This window comes from Haliaeetus albicilla, chromosome 10 (genome assembly GCF_947461875.1).
Source record: "Haliaeetus albicilla chromosome 10, bHalAlb1.1, whole genome shotgun sequence".
Classification (NCBI taxonomy): Eukaryota; Metazoa; Chordata; class Aves; order Accipitriformes; family Accipitridae; genus Haliaeetus; species Haliaeetus albicilla.
Window position 1 is genome coordinate 2385292 of NC_091492.1, and position 25585 is coordinate 2410876.

At 37.1% G+C, this 25585-nt stretch overlaps 1 protein-coding gene across 3 annotated transcripts in view; it reads right to left on the minus strand.

The window, feature by feature from the left end:
• Nucleotides 1-25585, minus strand: part of BANP (BTG3 associated nuclear protein) — a 154385-nt gene that overhangs the window by 44723 nt on the left and 84077 nt on the right. Inside the window, exons 10-12 of one of the 3 annotated variants that reach the window (XR_011326458.1) lie at nucleotides 25501-25572; nucleotides 23063-23107; nucleotides 17636-20533 (exon numbers count right to left, since the gene is read on the minus strand). Coding sequence is in view for 2 of the 3 variants with exons in the window: in XM_069793306.1 (XP_069649407.1) it covers nucleotides 23063-23107; nucleotides 25501-25572 (117 nt within the window). In the remaining variant the exon portion in view is untranslated. The remainder of the gene's footprint in view (nucleotides 1-17635; nucleotides 20534-23062; nucleotides 23108-25500; nucleotides 25573-25585) is intronic. The other 2 variants (XM_069793307.1, XM_069793306.1) reach the window with 2 other exon arrangements.

The window sequence follows — 25585 nt, forward strand, 5'->3', positions numbered from 1 at the left end:
CACAACAGAGGAGCAACAGGACGGGAAACTTCTGATCTCCAGCTATGCAAAGACTGCAGGTTAATGTGAACCCTCGCTCTGTGCTTCGACAGACTGCGCTTTGTACAATTTCATGTTTTGTATGTAAAGTTTTTGGACTGGCTCAGTTCTTATGACAATAAAATACTACATATTAAGAAGCTTCGTAATAACCTCACATTTTTCGTAAACTTTATTAGTGGCTGTACTGCTTCATACCAATAGTGAAGATACTTTTTCTAAAGTTACACTTAGCCATGGCAGGCACAGGATTTGAGAAGTAGTAGTTTTGGCTTTCTGTTCAGCACTCAATAGATTATATGACATTAAGGAATGGACTACATCCCCAAGAACCATAAATTCAAGTCCTAAAACAACAAAGTATGTCAATATTTCTTTTAGGAATGGGAGTCACTAAATTGATCTTCACTGAGCTGGTCGTGTTTCTCACTTGTTCAGTATTTTGAAATCATCAAGATAAAACGTCCAAAGAATGACACAGTAACTGAGTAAGATTCAAGTGACTATAATCCACTGCTTCTTGTAAAACCAGGGAATTACTGAACACATCGCTATACTTTTGGCATTGCCTCTGAGATATAAGCTCTCTTATGCTTTTGACATCTGATGTTGCTGTAAAATATATTGGAAATGATGTTACATCTCTTCAGAAGGAAATCCAACCAATTTCTAACCTTCCATAAACTGCAGATATTGTTTAAAATCTAATGCAAACTATTCCAGACACAAATAATTTTCTTTTCTAATTGGCTAGAACTCTACTGCTCCTTAAAAAAAAAAAAAACAAACAAACTCCTAACAAAATACTTTACAGTGCTCTAATTCCGTTAAGTGTTACAACTCAAAGTTGCTTAGGTTTCTCAAATGGCTCATGCATTCATGATAAAAATAGTCTGGAAAAAAAACATTTAAAACAGGGGGGAAAAAAAAGGAAAAAAGGTTTTGCACGTTTTTCTCATCAGGTTGGATTCTAGTTTTCTATTAAAGTTATTCCAAGAAAGAAATGATTCACACTTCCCAAGCTTAAATGCTGAGAAATTCATGGTATCTTCCATCCTCACCCTGCCTGCTCCAATGAGCCTGCAAGCAATGGGAATTAAAAGCCACAGCAATGACAAGAACGTGAAACCAATACTTCCCAGCCTCTCTGGGAGAACATGTCGGATACTTGTGACCACAAACTTGCCTTTGTTTACTCTGTTGTGAAATACTTCATATTCTGATCAGGTCTGTGGCTGAAAAAGGCTTAATGAATAAAATCTGCTTTAGAGATAATACACAGACTGTTGTGAAGACAATTCCCTGTAAACATTGATACACAAACACTACCCTAAAGATACAAAAGATAAGAAGCTGTCTGAAGTTACTCTAAGAACAATATCATAGTATTAATTGACACAAAACAAGTGAAAACACTTATCAACAGATTTATCTCTTCAGAAGGAAGAAATGAAAGCTGCAAGGACTCAATAATCATCATTTTCTCCTGCTGATGAGATACAGACAGGCAGTACTCAAAGGTAAAGGTGACAAGATAACACAGGTTGTTCTGCACAGCTGGAAGAGTTTATTTCTCCTAAATTAAAAGATCAGCTGAAGAGGAAAATTTAAGGAGCTGGAACAATCTGGCCTTGCGTGGTGGTTTTGTGCTCACTCAGTGCTCAAACACTTGCTGGAGCATGGCTTCGCTGTGCCTTTCTTTCCAACTGGCTGTGTACAGGCAGAAATCATTTCACAACACCTTGCCCAGACTCCAGGACAGGGAAGCTCAGATGTTAGAAGTCCCTAATGTCCCATCCCCCTTCCAACTCAGAAACACATTAAAAGATTTAAAGACCAACACTAACATAACATGAAATATTGACAGTCAACCTTGTGGTTAAGTTATTTATTGTTCGGTTCGGAAAATGCTCTCTGTGCCACTGCTCGAACCTTCTGGGCTCCCTTGAAGTCCTTGTACTAAGGTAATGGGGCTTGCTCACTGATTCCGTGTCTTGGCATTCATGGTCTCATCTTACAGAGCCTGCCTGCTTGAAATGTTTTTGACAAAATCACCTTCTTTCCTCCTGGAATTTGTGCATCTATCTTCCGCTACTGTATACTGTGCCTATCTGGGTCGACTCAAACACACAACCACAGGACAAGCTCATGAGACATCCCAGCTCCTTGTAACTGTTCTTTCCCATTGCAGACCCACACAGTGTCATCTTCCTAAGACAAAACCCAAACCGTTATTAATATCTTAGTCTCATGAGATCTTTCAGTCCGAGTCTTTCAGACATCACTTTCTACGCAGTGTAGGCATTCTTGTTTTCATTCCTCCATTGGACAAAATGTCCAAAGGTAATACTCAAATGCATCGTTGCTGCTATTCTGCAATTTAGCAGTATACAGTACAGATTGGTTTGCAAGAGTTTAAATGGATCTGAGGCTACTGTAAACTTTTGGATTAAAAGAAATAAAAAAGATTGAACAGTCATAGTGTATCTTTTTAAACACTTGCTTTGAACAAAATAATGAAAACCTTAGTTTGCTACCTTAAAATCTCCTTCTAGTCATTACCAGGCCTACTGAATTCACAAACTGACACTGGAGATATGCTGCCTCAAGGCTCCTGCTGTAAAGTTTTAAGTATTTTCTGCAAGATCCCATCCTCTGTGGTAGCTCTGGCAACTGCAGGCCACATTGTGTCTGAATCTGGACAGGCTTTGTTTGTGTATAGTTGGTTTTGATCAGGTTGACATGTACTAAATTTAACTCTGGTCTTTGTTCCACTGTGCTTTTGGCAAAAGCTCTAGAAAACAACGTCTGCAAACATAAAATGTCTAATAGTTTTGTATTTCATTGGCTAATCGTGTATCTGCAGTCAAAAGAGCAATCTTTATATTCTAGTGGGATATCACCCATTTGCTCTATTTGGCAATACCAGTTAGTGGCTGATGGTCAGCTGGCCTCTCAAAGAATCATCATGTAAACTTTTCACATAGCTGTATGAAAGCCAAAACCTCCTCCTCTTTTTGACTCTACCGGTACATAATTTATTTTTTTTTTAGCAACTACACATACCAGTTCCTGAGCTTTGGTTCTGATTACACGGAGGTAAAAGAAGGGTATAAAGTGAGAAAGCTTAAGTCATTTTGGTCCTGTCGCAATCCTGGGGCTTCCTATGTTTTGTTGTTTTGGGGGGCAGCGGGGGGAGCAGGGTGCAGAATTTGCGGATTTACAATCAAGTCCGTAAGTTATCTTTACCCATCAGTATTCTTAGGCTACTGATTCAATTTCTCATATAAGAACCTCTTCTGCATCTCTTCCTAGCCTACGCAGGACAGCACAGTAGTAACAGCTACCCCTTCAGTGTGACCTTTCTGCACACCCCCTTGTGCTTCTCCGAACGCCTTAATGACATTGCGTGGACTTGACGCTCTACATTGAGATGTCTGTCTCCTCTCTTTTCTAAACTTTAAACTCAGCTATACCACCTCTTCTGAAATCCACTACTCCAGACACCCAGATGCAGCTCCTCTCCTCCCACACGTACTAGCCCTGGATCTGTCCAACCCACCAGAAGCTGCACGCTGAGTAACCACAGAAGACCAGTGCTCCTTCTTTCCTCCTCCCTGCCCTCAACTCTTCCTTCTGTCCCCAGAGTCACCCTACCTCCAGACATTACCCTCTCCTCTTCTGCTCCCAATCCTCCCCCAGTGCACAAACCGACCCACAACCTGAACATCTTTGCTTAAAGCCATCCTCTGCCTCCTCCGTGGGGCCCTTTCCAGTACACAAGCTCTACTGACCATAAGTCAGACTAACTCCAGCGTATTATTTATCGCCTTTCCTCCCAGCTGAGTACATATCCAAATATAGTGACAGTGCTGCTGAGACTCAGAAGAGATTTTTCTAGCATAAGAATACAGACGAGACTGCTGCAATGACCATGCATCCAGTCAATGAATACTTCTGGCAGGCCAAATTGTCCCCTTGGGCTGTCCATTGGCCATCGCTGCTCTGTGCTATCAAAACCATGCTGTAATTTTCAACAGAGCATCTCTGGTGTTGAACTGAACTCAAATGATAATCTGAGAAAACTGTCTCTTTCAAAAAGATTAAAATGCAAATAAAAATACAATTATGCTTTTTATGGGCTGTTGTTATGACCCTCCTGTCCTCGTGAAGAGGCAGAGCTGCTGGATTAAACAAAATAAAATATTTAACACATATTTCTGCTGGACTCCAGCTCTATGATCCACATGGTTTGTAGCTGCAGGTCTCTTCTCCTGCAGTATTTTTTATTCTTCCTCATACCCAGAGCAGCACAGCTGTATCCATAGTTTTTACCACAAACTGAGTGGCTTGCTTTGATGGACAAATTCTACTGCTTTACAAAGCATTTTGCTTCTGAGGCTCTTCCATCACATTGCTATCACAATCTGATCTCTTATCACAGAAACAATAAAAAAAAAAATCCTTCAAAATTGAAAAAATGGTTCTTGAGACTTTGATTAGCCACAGGGGTTTCTATGATTTTAACCACTTTTAGCACCTTCTGTCTTAGAAGGTAAAAACGCATCCCTCCCCTGTATTTCAAATCTTACTGGAATGCAGCACTGTTCCAATTTTTTGATTCAATTTAATAGTTACCTTTCTCTTTCAGAGGTAAAAGAAAATTGTTAAGTGTCTCAAGTGTCTCAAAACCAGCTGTTACTGTCCAACCGTATTCCTTTTTGTTGTGTTCAGTCCATTCTTATTTATACTTCCCTGTATGCCTAGCAAATTTCAACTCCGATGCATGTTTTACATCCTCCGTTCTCCCACTGAGGACATCTTCTATTTTCTTTTTATGCCTTGTACCACATGGAATTCAGCAATCACATGAGATTTTTGAAAGACTGCATGTGCGCTTTTGTGTTGGTTTTTTTTTTAGTTATATATTCTGTTCCAAGTTGGCTATGCAAAATAACTACATAACCTTCACAACCCTCTACATGTACTTTGTCTCAAAAACTCAGCTTTTAAAGGAGCTGTCCCTAACGCTGCACCTTGCTAGTGAGAGCACGATGACCTGGCACAATTAAGTTTTTTCCTGAAATAAGTTTTTGAGAGCTCTCATGTTGCTACCACGAAAGGCTGTGGAGGAAGGACTGACTCTATAACATAACATTGACGGACTGATTTATAATGAAAAACACAATATTGATGGGGAAAGCAGTCTCAAGCAACTCAACTGAAATGACACTAACACAGGAATATCAAACCACGCAGAAAATGAGAAGGAAAAAAAGTGGCACTCCCTTGTATTTTCTGATCTCAATTACCACTCACTCAAATGTTGTGATTTTTACATGAAGTCATAATTTGAGATCACATTTATGGTGTTGTGCCAGAACCTTTGTGCTCCTGCCCACACTGGGATAAAAGAGCTGGAAGCCTGACAGCGATGAAGCTGCTGAAGTTTTACCTGGCAGTCACTGCGGAACCCAAGGGACTAAGTTGCCCAAATCACTCTGAATTGGAGAAAGGCTGTTAGGTCTTTGAAACCAGTTACACAAAAGTGGCATGAGCATACTTCAAAGGCACTAGCGCAGTATATTCATGAAGTTTCAGCAAAAAGCACAACCAAGAAGGAATGTCAGAACAGCCAGGAGCCAGGAAGGCAGCCTTTGATGGCGCTATGAGAACAGAGACCAGGGGAAACCAAAGCACAGCCAAAATAAGAAGATTCTTAAGGAGCCAAACTTTTCCTGGAGCAACTAAAGAAAAAAGATGCCAAAGACTATCCTGAGGGAGAAACATGCCCCTGATTAGACATATGGATGACTATTGTAAATAAAATGTAGGAGACTAGAGAAAGTCTACATTTTGACCTACAACAAGCAGCTCAAAAAGGCTTCAAAGAACAGGACAAAAAAATTGAAGATTTTATTTAAGCTAATTCTTAGGATAGTGCTATATAATCCTGAGAACAGAAGATCCATGCCTGTTTTTCCACAGGAAAAAAAAAACCCAGAGTCAAAATAATTCTAAAGCAACTTTAAATTTACAGCTTACACAAAATACAATATTCTAGTACCAGAGAAGTCTGCGCAAAAACTGTGGAAGTCAAAGAGCTGGCTTCTGTCAAGGCCATGCTTTCAAAAACAAAGGTTCCCTGCTACCTATCAACACTGATTCCAAAATATAAAAATAAGGCCTGTGCTTTTTTTACTGGGATGTACCTAATCCAATCTCATTTAAAAAGTGAGATTGAAGTGCTGGCCATGTTTAGCATCAAAACAAACCCATCAACGCTGCAAACTTCTACATGACAACAAACTTCTTTGCTATCAAGATGACACAGGTGCAATTCATATAACCAAATTCTCTTATACCCATATATTTAAGTGTTACATATTTCCTATATATTTTCTAATGGAGGAAGCATAATTTTCTTTGATCAGTAATAAGGGCTGGTCTCAACTACGATGCATTCACACTTCAGATGAAGGTTTCACAACAAAGCTTAGGAAGCATGGTTTATGTGTTTGCAAAAATATCCCAGCCAGAATCATCTATGCTGCTGAAGAATGCAAATGTCTCAGGATGCTCCAGAATCCCACTCTGTTATTAACCTTGCCCTGTAGCTCTGTTTTTATTACTAGATTGTAAAACTTTGTTCACTGAAACAAGATATTTTTGTTCAGCAGTAGAGTTCCTTTACAGCACATACAGTCTTTCTGAGAAAGCCCACAGCTACCAAATTATGCCTTTAAACTGTTCTTTTCATTCCTGACAGCATCTATTGGTCAGAGAAAATAATGTTAAGTTTGTTTGTATTTTGTAACTACTGCGCTGGCTGCGACACCATCATTCCCCAACAGTATTTCAATAGCAGGCTTCACTCAGAGAGGCATATTCCTTTTTAAAGTAGCTATTCTCAAAACAATTCTCCTCTTAGCTACAGGCTTAAGTCTTTGCACTGTCCATAACAATTACAGATACAAAGGAAAAAGCATAATGTTAAAGTAATTTTCTCTAAGAATGCATCACAATGCCACAGCATCATGCTTGAGCATGGTCACAACTCAGAATTCACTGCTGCTGGCTTGGGGGGGGGGGGGGGGGGGGGGGGTAATTCAACTTCCATAGCACCTGCAACAAAGCTACGTAGGCTACACGCTCGAGGAAACCTGCATATGCACCTATTCTTAATTTCACAGGAGTAAGGACCACATATGTTAGTAAAATTTAACACAGACAACGCTTTTTAAACATGAGCTCTTGCTGCTTATATAGCCTGGCACGAACCATTCCTTCCAGTGAGATGCTATCAACAACAAAGCAGATAGTGTCATATGAACCATAAAAGTTAATGGACCATAAAACTAAATACATCATAGCCTCACAGGAGGCAGCTATCATTATTATTACTGTGCAAGTTCATACTCTTTAAAAAGATGACTCTAAAGCAGACTGGATTTTTTTTATTGTTTTTTAACACTGAAAACAATTTATACTTTTATCTTTCCCCTCACAAAAACATTGACATATTTTGATTTGACTACCACAAAATTAAGTAGAGTGAGTGTGTGTGTGTGTGTACGTGTGTGTGTTTTTACTCCCATATATCCCTGTTTTTACTGCTTATTATATTGCAGTTTTTCTCACTGAAGCAAATACAGAAAGAACTTTCCAAATCAGGAAAGAGGAAGTCTGGGGATTTTTTAGCTTTTGATTTTCACACTAAGTTGGATTGAAAAATGCAAGGATTTTTATTTCATTCAAACATTTTGCACCAATTTCTGCTTTAATAATAATTACAGTAAAAATGCAAACATATGACAAATCAATTTATCATTTTAATAAAATGTTTTACTTGAAATGGAAAACGCAATTCTCAACAAATTCAACATTTGGAATTAATATGGCATTTGTATGAATTTAGAAAAAATTCAATATAAATGTCAGTTCTTGTCCTGACATCAAGGTCTGACTAATAAAAAACAAACCAATTAACCACAATGGCTGAAGTCTGTGACTTTTAAGTTCTTTTCTTGATCATTAGTGTTTGCAAATACTTGGAATAAGAGCTGCTGGATGCCATGTGCCATTACAGAATTGGAGCTGGGGAAAACCACCAACTTATCAGTTGTGTTTTCCTGGTCTAAGCAAAACAGATTTAAAGAGATACTATTCACTTTCAGGGGATAATTTAAATAGCATTGGTTGTTTTTTTTTATGCACTATACTTCCTTTTTTTACAATTATGCACTAGTCCACAGTTAAAAGGATGCGAGTTTTTCATTACAGGAAATTCTGAATAGAGAAAAAAATACAGATTTGTCTGGAAATGTCAATTACTTAAGGAGAGAAAAAATGAGGAAGGTCAAAATCTCTCTCAGTCAGTATTGACAAAGTCTGAGAAGTAGGATTGCACTGTTATAATTTGACAATTTATATAGCTTTTAGACAGAGGCTGAAAGGAAAGGCTTTTCTACTCAATACTTCAGGCAGGGAAAAAATTATAAAACAAACAATAAATGCTTATGAAACAATCTGGCTTAGTCTGATGTAATGGAACAGGAAATAAGATTAAAACTGTTAAAAACATGGAATGTCAGTACTTCTCTCTGGAAGGTGCCGGTTTCCAACACACCACAGAAGTCATCAGCCTTGACCAAAGCTAACAAAGCACTGACTTCGCTAACGAGTTGCTATAGCGTGATTGCACATTGAAAAGTGCTACAGGAAGCGAGAGACTGATATTAATGCACTAGTGCTGCTGCTGCTGGCAAGGAGATCAAGAGGAGTAATATCGTCCATTCGGTCAGCTATTTTGCAACATTCTAGGAATTCTTTTATTCCTCTGACTCTGTTAGCTTTGCTGCAAGTTTTCACCGGAGCTTTCCAGAAAATCAAGTGATACGAAATTACTGTACGGTGAGAAGGACAGTTAAAATTTAGTGATACGTAACTGTAGCTTCTAGCAGTGTTGCAAGCCATTAAATGTGTTGTCTTACTATTAAAAAAAAGATATGCTCACAGAAAAAGAGGGCCCAATTCTGACTTCAGAGATTCTGACTTTGTAACGGTGTCATTCCTTTTTCATTAACCAAGTCAGTCTCGATCTACACTATCACCAGTGAGACAAAATTCTGCTCTTTTAAAGGTCAGTGACAGATTTTTTTAAAAAATCACGTTTGACAGCAGTCTCCAAATATATTCCACTATCTTCCCATAATAATGAAAAAGACACTATTCAACACATGGAAAACTAAAGCATCTGTGTATCTTCAATAAAATACCTCCAGAAAGACCCAGATATTAGTATGCCAAGACTTGTATTCTTCAAAGCAAGTGATCTAAATTAAATTTTCCCAAAGGAAAGGAGCATTTCTAATGAAGACATTTACAACTGATGAACGTAGCAAATGTTCTTATATAATGCTATAAAAGAACAGAAGAAAGTGCCCCCTGAATAGTTTTATCTACCCATTTCTAGGTCAATAATTCAGAATCCTGGATTTCCTCAACTACTACTTATCTACTTCAGATAATGTATGTGGACACAAATGAAAATCATGTTAATTTGGAAAATCTCCATGGAAGGAGGAGCATCTGTTCCCTGTGTTTGGGGCTTTTAAGTATATACTGACATGAATGGTCATGCAATACAATCATGAAACTTATGAGTGATTTTTTTGTTGCTGTTAAGAGTTCAGTGTTGGACTAAATGGACTCCAAATAATGGTAGAACTGTTAGCACCACTTGGAAAAGAATTAGGCCAGTAAGATGGTTTTGACAGTTCTATTCCCATTATGCAAGTCTAAGTCTTATTTCCTTTAATTCACAATAAATGATACACTGATCACTCCTTTCTTCAGGTTTCAGATATGAAAAATACACACCAAAAAATAAAATCCTTTGGTATTTTACCACACACCTTTGAAGATCAGCATCCTGTTCTCTGATAGCGCACAGATATACAGACAGAACAGTCATTCCCTGAGGAGACTTAAAATCAGGGTTCACACCAGAATGCAGTCCATTAGCACATGGCTGGGTGGGACACACAGAGTGAATATCATAGGCAAAATTTTTACCTTCACTATTGATTTTGGACATACCTCTGTATACAACACCAGGACATGTTCTCTTTTCTGTACACTTACAACCCATTTCTACCCCCTGACAAGGTCTTTTTTTATGTATTGACCTATTATAAAACACACCTTGAAGGAAAACACGATCCCAGCAAAGTCAACAACAAAAGTCACTGGGCCATTGTTGAAACAACGTCATTCATTTCTCAGACCATGGCCTCTGCTTCGGTCTTTCTTACAGCTTTCTCCTCTCTATGCGGACATCTCCTTTGTTCATTCTTACAGCACAGCACATGTCCTATCCTCGAACTGCTCACTATTGTCTCTCTACTGTTATTTATGCAAAATGCTGTAATACCTGCCTTCTGCTAAAAGAAAAACTCAAAAACCAAAAATCTCACAACACAGTTCTGGAATTGAGAAGTACTGTTCAGTATTTTTTCATTGCTAGCTGTTACACCTACTCATTTACTGGCACCACTGACATTTTGCCTCTGACTGAGTTTGATGCATTACAGCAACTTCTGCAACGCTCAGCGTCTTTGTCAGTGAAACCCATGAACTGACTTAGTTGTGGAGTCAACACCGTAGTACCAACTCAGAAGCAAAACAGAGCGAGTCTTGGAAATCACACACAAGATAAGTGTAAGACAGGCTGGATCTGAAGACGGTGGTACTTCTGTGTCATTAGTGTGGGACTGAGATACCTCATTTTCAGTGGCATCACGAGCCACCTATAACAAAACAGTTAAGTAGACAATCACACCAACATGATAAATAACTTAATTTGAACACTTCCTCCTGGTGAACTCTGTAACACTTCTGCTGTTTAACACAAATACTTAGCAACATTCCAGAAGCATGGAATGACATATTTCGGGAATAAAAATAGTTGTAAAAAAAGGAAGCAATTTATAAAACAGATTCATTCATAGCTCAACCCTTGTTGGAGCCCAAAGTTTCTATCAAAGAAAAAAGAATATCTGCGTGTTAAGCAGTACTGCTTTTTGCTTCCAGATCAGTCAGAAACTGATAGCTCTAACTGAATAATTGATGGAGCCAGTATACAACAATTAATCCCAGCAGACTGGATCAAATAAAATGAGCAAGTTTATAATTTAAAGTACTTATTCCACAAAGAAGAATTTTGTTCACAGAACACTAAAGAAATGGCTAAGGAAGCTACAGTGGATGATTTTCCAAACATTCTTTCCAAATGTTACTCACAGTAATACATAGATGTACTTCAACTAAAGTAAATATATTGCACCTAATTAAAATAGCATCTGAGATCAGAAATTAAAACCATGCTGTTGATGTGGGATTTCAATGCCTAAAATAAGCAACAAAGTGGTCATCTTGTAGTTTTTTAATGCATGCACTTGAAATAGAAACACATATTAACTATTAAAAAATACACTGAACTATATGGCATCCTATATGGTTTCTTTCAATCAGCATACAACTCACAAAATGAGGCTCTTTGATCATCCTTCTTCAGTTTATTACATATTCGCTCAGAAAGATTGAAATGTTTTAAGAATTCTGGAAAATTGGACTGAAAATTTATTTGAAGTATGGAAAGGATTAAATACATGAACAACAGACATAATATTCAATCAACTGGTCAAATCTCACTATGTTTAACATGATCTTGTTAAAACCCTGAAAAAACTGTGTAAATCATACAGGTTTTCTTCTAAAAAAAGACAGGCTCATTCTTCATTTGCAATTAAGCCACTGTGGTTTAATTTTCAAAAAGGGATAGCTTTTGTGACCAAACTTGGCAAAAAGCAATTGTTTTAACGGAGAGGAGACAAAAAAGGGGAGCTGTTTCCCATACCCACATACTTAAATTGGTCACAAAAGATTTCCAAAATCATGGTGACCGTTTGTGAAATACCACAAAATCACATTGATCATTTAACATACGCAGACAATACAGAAATCTGGAAACAGATTTAAGTCATCAAGATTTACTGTTGTGCTTAACATAGTGGAAAGATTAATTATGTTAATGGCGTGAACTCTGTACTTGCCATTTAGTAACCTGACAACATGTACACATGCACACACTTATTTTGTTTTTCATCAGGATGAAACAAGATCTCTCCACGTTGAACAGCTAAGCAATCATCAGGGTCTGCCAGCAGCAAGCAAGTAGTTGGTATCCAGCCAAGGATATTAGCATTATAATGTATCCAGTATCAACCCATCACAGGCACTGACAGTCCAATTGTACCAGCCATTCCCAAAATCCTTCTTGGGTTGGAATTTGGAATGTGGGACAGTGATTTCTGAACACACACATGATGCTAGAGGCATCCCTAATATTTAAAATAACTGAGCATAGAAGTATTAGAGCATAGAAAGTGGAACAGTGATGGGATAAGGGCAAATCTGCAGCATAAAGACAGGGCTCATATCACATGATGAGAAAAATCATAAATGAAGAGCACTAAAAAAAAATAAACAAAACAAAAAAGAAATGATTTCTCTAGATTAGCACAGCAAGATAGCTTTGTGATGACTGCTATTCTACAAGCAGAGATTTTTATTACCAAAATCTCTAATAAGAGACAGCTTAGACCTATGCCTTCTATGAAGGTAGAGAAAATTATTTTTCCTTATATTTAAAAGATTATCACCTCATATCTCATCTCTTCTTATTAAGTTTACAGCAATATTAAAACAAGATTTGGGTGAATAAAGAACATAATATACTCCAAAATAGAGAACATATTCTTTGGAGCATTATAAATGCTCCTGTCTGCTTGAATGGAATTTTAATGGAACAACCCACCCTCTTAGGAGAAAAATAAAAAAGTATGACAGAAAATATTATCCTTTTCCAAAACCTTCATTAAACAGTCTTGCTTTACAACCACCACAGATCACTCTATGGACTCTGTCACTCAGGGACTGTATCAAAGAAAGTACCTATAAGAGATTAACAAATCACCTTTATTAATTCTTTCCACCACTCAGAACATTTTTACAAATGGAAACAAGTAATTTGGAAAAAAAAAATCCTAATACATACCAGTATTAAAATAATAGCTAATTTTAACATATCTCTGTACATTTTACTACTTTTGATCAGCAAGCCAAAGAAAAACAACCAAGTTCATGATGTGAGAAAGGTAACAGTGCAAGGCTCCGTGGGTCATTAAGAGAGACATTGTATTGGGAGCTGGGACTTCTGAACAGAAGACAAAAATAGTTGCGTGACATAATGTCTAAATCTTGAGAAGCGCTAGGGAAAAACTCTATGTTTAAAAGACAGACATTATATTATGTGCTTACAGCCAAGTATCTGCTGGAATTTACTGTTTGCTCCCAAAACAAATCTTTACCTGCGTCACTGAAATGAAGCATGAAAGCAGGGTCAAATTTGAATCCTCTGTTATTAATGGGAAGCTATTTCTTTATTGTCACACTTTGCCAAAAGCTGAAGTGACAAAAAAATGCCATAAATATGAGATTTTGCTGCTGGAGACTTTGTTTACTTTGCCTTCAGCAGAGATTTATTTTTTTTTCCCCAGCACATAAAGGTAAGCTGGATCCCAAATTGGAAAAGACAAAAAAAAAAAAAAAGACAAAACACTGTGTGGGTGTTGATATATGGTAACTAATGATCATTAGTAGATAGGGAAAAACTTCTTAAACAAGCTGACTTGAAAGGGCAACTGCAAACTTTCTTACATGTTATCTCTTAGGTGCTATACTAAGATCCTGGATGAGACAAAGTATTATCACGATAAAATGAAAGGCATCACAATTACAGCTGCCCACATGACAAGATCAAGGACTTCAAATAAAAAAGCAGAGCAAATGTCAGCAAATAACAAACACAAAATGGCTGATGAGGAATTCGAAGGAAAGCTCAGCATTTTTCAAGAAGCACTATGGAATGAAGATGCTTGTCCTTCTACCAAATGGTAAAACAGAAATGGCTTTGTAAGTCTCAGACCAGTGCTATGCACCTGATGAGCGCTAGTGAACTTTAGCGGAGAGACAGAGAGCAGAGGGCAGACGTGCCCATGATTTCTTAAGCTCACATTTTAAACCTGGTGCTGAACCGCAGATTAACAACAATGAATGACCTTTGATAGTCTACAACATATAAATATCTACACACCAAACCTTAAGTACACTAAAACAACTTAATACTTGCTTTATCTCCAAAGCAGCAATTCCTTTCTTCCACTCCTGATAAACTTCGTTAAGCCCGTTCCTTTCTTCCTTGTTTCCTTCCTTTCCCACGTGTAAAATTTATTTGGATACATTTATCTGAAAAGCACCATAAAATACTCTTTCCACCCTCCATTACATTTAGATGAAAACTTCACCACACAGCAGACCAGTTCTTTTGTGCATTAAGGGAACAAAAATATAATAGTTACTGCTTGTGCCATCCCACACTTACACAAAGATGTTGCCTTCTGTTTCATCACCATATAAAGGCTGCTTTAAAGTCGAGAGAAGAAAATGCAAAAATATTTGCTAATTTTGCAAAGAGTCTTTTAATCAGTCCCTACTCAAGGTTGATTAAAAGAAACCAAGTTAACCTGGCATTCAGGATCAGCAACCGGCCCATGAAAGGTTCTTTTCAATAGCTAGAGATATCCTAAAGAAAGTAAATTCATCTAAGCTATTATTTTTTCTTAGCAGCATGGCATTTAGATAGCTAATTTTAGTTAAGTATTGAAAAGGCTGGGAAATGGTGCCACTACTACTTGATACAACCAAAAACCCCTAAAGAGCTGTACATTTTCTGCATACACCAGGGCAAGAACTCATTTTGTCTTGTCTGTTCTTCAACTGATGTCATGTAAACTTAAATAACATATGGAAAAGAGGCTCTAGAAGTGCCTGCTAAGCACTCTGAAAATGGGGAAATATTCATCCATCATGATGAATGAAATAAAGTCCAATTTCAAGAGCACTAAACTACTTCAAGGGAGCGCCAATGTATACCTGCTACATCTTGGAATAGAAAATACAGTCATAAACATGTCTTAGAGTGGAAAATGTTGAAGTACTGATGGCAGTCAGGTGTAACAATTACTCCATTTGAGAATGGGCCATGCTGCTGGAAGAAAGTTTTTCCTCTTGACCCAGTTCAGCATACTGTTCTTGGTGATATATCAGACATGGACATAGCTGGTTTTCTCCATAAAACAAAGCAGTATCTTCTGGCACAAAATAGTGCAGAAAGAAAACTAAATGCAGCCAGTTTGTAAATGAAACTTATGACCCCATAACGTCTGCAGGGATCTGATACCGCTGACTCTCTGGTACAAAAGATTTTTTTACTGCCTTCCCAGCAGCATGCACCATAAATGAGTAAAAAGATGGAGACAGCACAATGGAAAAAACCCAACTTAAATCTCAACAAGGTGAAGGAGAAGACTTGTATAAATAGCAGCAACTAGGTATCCTTTTTTGAACACTGCTCAAAATTTGCCAGGGTCGCCCTTCCCACCCCTTTTTAAACAAATTTTAGTTTAAGAAAAGAGTTACAATACATCTTTAAGCAATAAAAAAAAACCTGACAAAAATTACTGGAAGTGGTCAGGTTAATGCAGCAAAACTCTCACCAAAATAAATAAAAAAAATTAAAAGACTCAGGACTTTTTTCTTCACCTTAAATATAAAAACAATTAAAAAAACCCCAAACTATTAATCACTTGTTAAGTAACAGAAGATTTTAAAATGTGCTAGCAAAATATTCAGGTTTTCCAGTCTTTAAAGAAACCAAAGAAAACATTTTACACATTTTGAAATTTAAAACCATAAGGATAGAAATTGAAGCTACTCTCCAGTCATGGTGACTTTTCAATATCTGCTACAGCTTTCTGTACTGATTAGTGAACTTCGTCATCCAAAAACTCATCTCTGAAATTTTACATTATTGACAGGGACAGAAGTAAAATTAGACACAAAGAACCAGTACATATTCTCATTGTTTTAAAAAAGTGCATTCACTTTCAGGCTCTCCAAGACAGCAGAAAGGCAGAAGGATCTCACAACTCAGCGGCACAGACATGGAAAGAAATGGCCCCGTCACCATAACTACATTAGTATTTAAGTCTTAACAAAACAATACAGAATCCCTGAATTTGCAACATAGGTGTTTTTCAAAAATGTTAACTCATTTATAGAGCAAGGCCTGCTGACTTTCAATGAGCTTCCAAATCACTCATCATTCTCCCCAAAAGTGGATAAATTATGTTACGTAGTAAAAAAAATATGGCATTTGCAGTTAAATATCAGAATTAGTTTTGCGTTCTGTAAATACAGAGAATGCATTTTCCCATCAATACCTCTTAAGTAGCAGTTCCCCTTCTGTGGGGTTTTTTTCCTATTTTGTTATGTTTTGTTGACTGCCATTGAAGGACTGTATTTTCCCCGAGTACTGTCTCCCCATATTGGGGTAGAAGACTTCTGTTGTTCTATCATCAAATATAATAACCTGGAGTAAACAATTTGCACAGATTTGTTTCAGGAATGTCATACAGAACGATGACAACAAGGACCACTGGAGATCAGTTGCTATCTTACTGGACAGCGTCTTACCCTGTTTACAGTTACAGAGTAGGTGCAAACCTACAAAAGGATTTTAAATTCTGCAGTTAAACTACACCTAACACAGTTTATTACAGCTACTTTTTTAGTTACCCACACTTAACACAAATATGTTACTCTTTTTCTTATAGTATTCATTTTTCTAGAGATATTTTGTATGTTACTGATCACCTAAGTAGTAGGGTTTTTTCCCCAAGCTTTTTTTTTTAATCCATACACATTTTTAAGTTTTAATACACTTAACTGCTTTAAAATTAAATTTCTCAATTTTAATTTGTTAAAATACTACTTCCTCTAGCAAACTAAGTTTTCAAAACTAAAAAGCATGGTGAGTGTTTTTGATGATGTACTTTGAGGAGCAGTCAAAGCAGAGAACACCTCTTCTATGGAATGCCACATTAAAGAGTGTTTGTGCACAAAAGACTACCTTCAACCAAAAAAAAAAAAATCTTGTAATTAAAATGCTCACACTTAAGTATTTTAAGCAATCTTACTTTATCCATAAATACATTGTGCTTCTACATTGTGCTTCTATGTGAAATCTGCATAAAGCATATTTTGTTTCAAAACTATTCTCTTCATTTTTGCTCCTAAAAATAGAGCAGACCTGCAAGACTTTAGTACAATCTATTATTGAGGAAGTATCAGTTTGAAATAATCTTTTTTTTTTTTAAATGATATGAGCAGTTTTTAAGTTCCAGCTGAACTATATTGGGGTTTTAATTTTGTTGTTTTTCTTCTAACAATCCTGTTTGTTTCTCCGTGCATATTATTCAAAGCAGATATGCTGAAACAAGAGAAAGCCTTTTCAATCTACTACAGCAGCTGGGGCAGAAGTTAAGGTCGTCTTCCTTTCTCTCATTTGCACACAAGCACACACGCGTGCACACACAGACCCTATGTCAGCAATGCATGCAGAAAGACTCACGCTGTGAATGTGTCTCTGTCCCCACGGTACGACAGTTTACAAGGTTGATGTCGGAGCAGCACATTTCTTGCACTTCAAATTTCCTCCTCATTTCTTCAAGCTTTCGCTGAGAAAGTAACTGACAATCATCTTAATACTACTGCCCTCTACTGCTTAAAAATTAGGGACAGGAAAAAAACTCCTTGTATTAATTCTTGATTGAGGAACTTGAATAAAGAATTTTAGTATTTTTAAATCTAGAACTTTTCAATTAGATGCACTATATGAAAATTAAGAACGGTGGAAGATGGTACTTTCCTCTGTTTTGGATAATATGTTATTATTGAAGTTGTTAATATTGATAGAAACTGAAGTATCTATTCCAAAGGCTTAGGGTAAAGGCAATTAAAATGCATATTCAGAAAATATATTAAACAGTTTTCCAATAAAACAACATCTGCAAAATGGATAAAAGCGAGCAGAAGCCCAAGTTAATATGTCAACACATTTTTTGTTTGTATAACTGAAAAATCAGGCTCGAGTTGTGGATTAAATCTGACCTTAAAAAAGCGTGGTGCCCTCACTGAAAAGCAAGGTGTGAATATCTCAATAATGATCAGGGAGGTAAACAGAGATACAAAAACCAGATGTTAGAAGAGTTGGTTTAAGACTGTCCCATAGGTTTGTAAATAGTTTCCTCTAAAACCAACCTATTTCCATTTTAGTTTGATCCAGTCACAGAAAAGATTCACTGGATATTATGTGGGATTAACAGAATAGGGGTTTTTTCCCCTTGAACATTTGGAAGCATTTCTCCCCCTTTTCCATTCCTCTAAGATTTAACAGCTTGCCCTTTACTTCAGACTACAGCAGAGTACAGAAATCGGACAGATGTTTCAAACATAGGTGATGAGGTCATATCTCCTTCTGAGCTGTATTACAGGGTGTACTATGTGTATTGAAAACAGATCTGAACGAGACATCAGATTCATACTCCTCCTGAGGACATTAAAGACAAACTCTCACTGATCTATTTCTCATACACGTCTATATTCTAACCTTTCAGACCCAACAGCAGCTAGCTGCTACTTCGCAGCACTGAAGTCTGCTGTATTTTCTCCATCACTACAGCAATTTTCCAAGCGTATCTTTTCTGATCACGGATTCGTGTACTCTCATACGAACATTACACATATGAGGATGTTTTTCTAAAGCTCACTGGGTGAGCTACCTCCACAGCCCGGTATCTGAACTCCCCTAGACCTCAGAGCTGCCATAGAGCTCATAGCAGCAAGGTCAGAGTAAAAGTTCAGAAAAAGATAATGCAATCACTGCTCCACACAAATACCTCATTAAGCAGCAGAAAAATGTGTTATTAATGTGATCCCCTCTCTCTCTACGTATATGTAACTCAACAGTTATGGATGGGTCCCAGCACACCACTTTGATTACAAATTTATCTGGAAGAGACCGTGTCTACAACTATGTAAGATGCCAAGTTTGTGGGTTTTTTGAAAAATGTAATGTAGCAGAAGCAGTTCTGCATGTTTATTTCATATGCACACAGTAATACGACTGATACTACAGAAGCAATTTACACTGACTAGCTTTTTTTCTGCTAAAACTATCATACATGCTGTTTGTTCTGGATCCTCCAGCTGCTTCTAACTTACCTACAGATACTGATACTAAGTGAATTAAATGCTGCTACTCTTATTAATTTTTCATTCATTGAGCAGAACAAATTGTCAGCTCTCCAGGAATACATATGATCATACTTTAGATTTTAAAGTGCATTAACTTTTTAATTTAAGAACTAAGGCTATTAGTTGAAGACCATTTGCCTGGTGTCATTTTAATTAATTTCTAAATTGGAGAAACTGGCTGTGAGGGTGTACAAAATGGAGTGTCTAAAATGCAGAATCAAGGAATGGCAAACTACTGAAATTCTCTTGTTCTGCCTCTTTACACCGCATGTATATTTCTGAACACTGGCACTACGTCAGCTTGTGCAGGACACACACTGAACACCTCCTGGGATGCAGAACACTGAAGCTCAAAGGAAGAAAAGGATGGAGTTAGGGAGAAAGGAGAGCAGTAATCAGAGGAAAAAGAGAAACAAGTTAGAAAACTTCTGGTAATTCAAAAGTATAAAATGCAAAGTCCAAAAAGATTCCCACTGGTCCAAGGCTTCAAGTGTTAGTTAATATGAAGTCTAATTATTTTTGCAGTTTGGTATTTTTATTAAACGTGCACTGAAATATGAAACTTTCAGCTAATAGAACACATGTGTAGGTAGACAGCATTCTTTTTGGCATGATTTCATTAGTTCCACGAACAATGGTGCCAGAAAAACAAGATCTAAATTCAGTGCAACTACCAGGACAGACAATTCAAGAGGGGGGCGGGAAAGTTAAAATAAACAACTGGCAGCATTCTGCAGAGAAGCTAGTATTTATTACTGGTATTACAAAGCTTAAAACATACGTAACACCTTGGAAATTTTACTGATAAAATATTGATAAGTAGTAGACTTATGCCATTTTATGCTTTAGTTCATATGAAGCTAACAACTTTATGCATTGCAGTCCCAGCTTCTTGTAAACCTTTTACTTGTGATTCAGAGCAAAAGCCTGCATCAGGTGGCAGTACTAAACCTCACCTGAATAGAGAGAATACCTGACATCTGTGAAGTGTACAATAAGATGTGGAAAACAGCAGCATGAGATGAATTTTCAAAGGGAATATTTAGTAGGCAAGCTAAGATCTAGTATCTAGTACCATTAGTAAGTATATATTAGCCAGCTAAAAATATTCGGTAACAGAAATGCCACATCATTCACTTTCCTTATCAATATTCTTCAGTGTCCCTTGGCAGCGGGCATTAGAGTTCAAAACATGGAAGAAAAAGCCACTCTCCTGAAAAGTAATGGACAGGTGGGAAAACTACAGAAGTCTCTTTGATCACAGGTCATGTACAGATGATTGCAAGCTACTGGATTGTTATGACTTATATTACCACTGAACCATATCATATGACAGGTTTTTGTGCTCTTATCCCACTACAAGTGCCAAGGAAAATGCATTCGTTTCAACTTCCATTCTTAAACCACAAACGCAGTTTAGTTTAACTCATTTTCCTTTGCAATTTTTATGAGCTAATAGTTCAAAAAATGGTCACTTAACACAGATCAGCTGATGAGCAGAAGCCAGTGGAGCCACAGACCTCCCCTCTACCCCCTCGCATAACACACACGGAGCTGTTGCAAGAAATCATGTGAGTGCTACTCATCCACTTGAGTGCAAAACAGGCCCACATGGCTTAAACTGCTGATGAAGGTTTCAATATCTAACACAGAATGGAGATAAAAATCCCCTAAATATTTGCTTGCTCCTATTTTTTGGTCCACTGGAAAAAAGTTAAGCAGCAAATACTTTCAGAGGAGCTTCAGGGTTCCTGTGAATTTGCACAGATAGCTGCTAAAGTGTGACAACGCCTGACTGTTGATGCTCAAGAGACAGCAGTTACTCTTTTGTACCAAAATGCAGCTGAATGCATGAAGAAAAAAAAAACCCAGCACTTCACCATTTGTGTTCAAGGAAGTTTAAAAGCAGGGCCCAGAGTACAGTTAGTTAAAAACCCCAAAATTGGATGCTAAACTGATTTCCTACATAGACATGTACAGACACAACCACTTAGGCGGAAACAAGATTATTACAAACGTGATATACAATGTAATAGTACAGATGCATTTATATGGATAAGCTGATGTTAATTTCAACAACAACAAAGATTAAATCATGCTTTTCTTCCCTATCTTGTGTGTGCTCTCACCCAATTCAACAAACATATATCACATATCCACATATATGCACAGACACATGTATGCACACATTTACAAACACATACTTTTAGAATACCTTTCTTCCAGTGTTGCCTTATTCTGCATGTACTAATGCAACTGCTCAGAAGATCAGCAAGACTCCACTTATGGGCACTTAGAGTTTCAAAGCATTTTACTACTCTACAGAGTTTACGGTTTTTTACTCTGTGACTATTTTAGCATGAGACACGGCTGAATGTTACTGTTGTATGAAAGGACTCACCTCTCCCTGCCTAACATGGAGGGTCAGGAAAATACAGTCATACAAGCATTTCCCTTAAAAACAGCATGAACTCACAACAACGTTTTAAACTACATTCTTTGGTTCTATTTAAGAAAGAGATGCAATTTGTGGAATACTTGTTATGAGTACATATTTAAAGGGGAAAAATAATGGGACTGGGCTATAATTAAAAAAAAAACCCACCAAACTAACTTAGTCTACATGCCACTCTCAGAAAGACATAACACAACCCAACATCAGTCTTTTAAGAAGATGCAATTTGGACAGCAGCATTTCACAAAGAAGGAAAAAAAGAGCAGTAAGTATTACAACAAAGGTTTAGACACGTCTCCAAAAAATCACCTTTCCTAATCTCACTTCTGCAGAAGTATTTCTGATTAAAATCTCAGTAAAGAACACTTAAAGTTTGTGGGGGGTTTATTTTTGTTATTTAAATACAAGTTAGATTGCTTCCCCACACAAATACTGTATGTGGTCAAAAGTTCAGAGTACTGGTAGTTTCTCAAGGCCTTTGTGTTCAAGCACCTTCAGGATGTGAGCCTTTTCAGTTCAGGGCAGCATTCAAGTTCTAGCCATATGTCTTAACTTATTAATATTCAACAGGAACAAAAAAATTCATAACACATTTATTCAAGTGGCCTGGCTAGAAAGCTTCTTACAGGAATACTTTTGTGCTGTGGATATTTCTATATAGCTCAACATTTAGTAAAGTGTGTCTGAGATCAAATGTTAGCAATTTTGCTGACACCTGACATGGAAATTCTGCTAATTTAATCACTTATTGACTCATCACTCAAAGTAAAAGCTTCTTTTTCTTACCTCATGTATGCATAAGCACCTAATAAAGCCATCTTATCAAAAAGAACAAAAGCAGATGTGAAAGATCTGTTTCTCCCAAGACAGCCATATAATGAAAAAATAGCTGCTTAAACCTCAGCAATAAATGTTCTTCGGTTTGCACGGACTGCAGTCCACATCTGGCCATAGTGACAGTTGATAACAGAAACAAACATATTGCACACAATGTAATCAATCCAGTTAGTAAATGTAAAAATGAAGAGGCCAAAGACAAGAAAGTATAAAACACAAGGATAAAGTATGTTGCACAAGTAATGAAATAAGCTTAGTCAAATTCTTTCAGTCCACAGACAAAATACTTAGCTTATGTTTTATCATTCTGCAAGTTGTTTATTTAAACAGAAAAACCAGAACAGATTTTCCTCTTTAAAACAGCCACTAATAATGTGAGATCATTCCAATCGCAACATTAATTTTAAAGACCAAAGTAAAATACTGCTTAAAACTCAGTTCTGTTCCTACCTGCCCATCTTGACCCACGTGAACTTGATGTATCTGCAGGTTTCCCTGTAAAATAAGAGCATTGACAATAAACACAACTTTGGAATTTAAAAAGTTGCTCTGTCCTGAAAAAGGCCTCTTTCTCATCTCATTATTAAACAACTTCAATATTAAGGAAATGTATTAATTTAGGAAATTCTGCTGAGGGTTATTTTGGCAATCCAGCTACAATTCAATGGTCAGCACTTTAACCACAGAGGATAAAAAGACTAAAAAGCAAGAAGGTTTTCCAGCACCAGCATGTTTTGCTTTTTGAAAGTTACTCTAGAATGTACAGTATTTTGTGCAAAGTTTGTTTGTATTGCTTTTGAGGTAAGATTTTTGTTTTTCCTTATTCATATAAAACCGCAAATTTAAGTCAAACCCTTACTAAACTAGAATTAGCAGTGTAACACTTTTACATGTATGAGTGCTATTTACTACTTGTTGTTATAATGTTACTGCCTGTGCTAACACATTTTTTTATTTTATCAAAATTCAATTCCAAAGACAAACATAGTTCTATTACAGGAATTACATCTATTACAAAAAAATCTCAATAATGTAAACTATTTTAAAGAAAAGTGTACCTATAAAGTCTAAAAAGGAAAGCAGTATCTTTACAAAATGAAACTTTTATTCATATGCTCAAAGGCGTCTTTTCAAAAGTACACTTAGATTAAGAAAAAACAGCTTCCCAAACACAGAGACTTGCAGTGAAATAGCACATTTCTTTGAGGAAAAAATATCAATTCTTTGATTTGCGTGTTTTCTGCATTTTCTTTTACTGGCAGCACTTCCCTTTATTTGAAGCTGTGTACATTGTAATAAATTTAAAACCAGATGTTTTCATCTGTCACGGACAAATGCAGTCCTTAAAAGTCTTACATACGGGAACTTCAGATGAAGCCAATGGACACCGGGGTGTGCTTGAACCTCAGGGTCAATTACAACTAGCATGTGCTGAATCATAATTTTTCCAGTGGCTCTTTACCCAAGAACCACTTCAGTGTTATTGTAGCACACTATGCATTCCTTTAGACCCAGACCATTTTGATCCTTTCTTATTTCTCTTTAGGTCTGACAAGCTCTTCAAAGGAGACTGCCTTTAATGATAATATTTATATAATATTTATGATAATATTTATTCTACAATAGCTCCCTGAGTTAACAGTAGTCCTCCACACCAAAAGTGGTTTTATGAGATGTGATTTAGGGTACTTTGGAAACGGATTAAACTAACTCACAGGCAGATATGCTTAATGTTGAGTAAAAAAACCTCTACAGGGAAATCATACAGATTAAAATTGTAGTCTGCATTTATGTTTAACCTCTATTTTGCTGTTGCTTCTTCATGTAAATAAACTAAGTGCACAGGAAATCTAACAGCAGTCTTAGCAGTCAGAAGCCTCTATACATTCTTAAATAACAATAGCATTCTCTCCCAGGTAAATTCAGCTGGCTTTAACAGCTGTTTTGCCTGAGTGGGGGTAAAAAAAAAAGTAAAAAATGAAGGGTTCAGTACCGGATTTATCCATATCCGTTTCCATTCTAATGTACTATTTTTATGGAAAAAATTACAAAGTGTAAATACTGCAGTGCCAGATTACTTGATCAGTAATGAAGGTAAATTCACTTCATTCTGCAATATATCATAGAATGGATTGGGCTGGAAGGGAGCTTAAAGTTCACCTAGTTCCAACCCCCCTGCCATGGGCAGGGACACCTTCCACTAGACCAGGTTGCTCAAAGCCCCGTCCAACCTGACCTTGAACACTTCCAGGGATGGAGCATCCACACTTCTCTGGGCAACCTGTTCCAGTGCCTCACCACCCTCACAGTAAAGAATTTTTTCCTAGTATCTAATCTAAACCTACCCTCTTTCAGTTTAAATCCATTACCGCTCATCCTCATATCTTTACTAGATGGCATCTGGAGGTTTCTCCAACTCCTGTTCAACAGTTCCCACAATTAAAGACACTGAGTATTCTGAACACGTTTAGTTCATAAACCTAACTAAAATAATTTCCTTTCTCAATGGCAGTGCAAACACCTAAGCTGGTTTCCTATAATACTCTGTAAGTACTAAATTTCCAGCAAAGACCATCAGCCGTATACAACAATCATTAGTGTAACACACACAGGGAGCTGTCTTGGCTGGTCGAGGGGAAAAAAAACCACAAACAAAAAAAAACCCCAAAAAACCAAAACAAGCAAAAAAAACCAAAAAAAAAAACCAAAACCAACCAAAAAGAAATGGCCATAAAGCACATTTCGTCCCAGCTCCACAACATGCTCTCACTTCTACCCCCGCTGGTCTCCATAGTGTATTGTAACAGATCTCAGAGGTATGGTTTTAGAATCAGGGCCCTAAGTTCTGACCAATGCCTGCTCCACGGGCACCCAAACTTTTGACTTACCTCACTGTCCTGCGTGATTTGGACTTGCTCGCCTTGAGGAACCTGGGCTATGTGGAGATGGCCCTGTGGGATCCACAACAAAAGA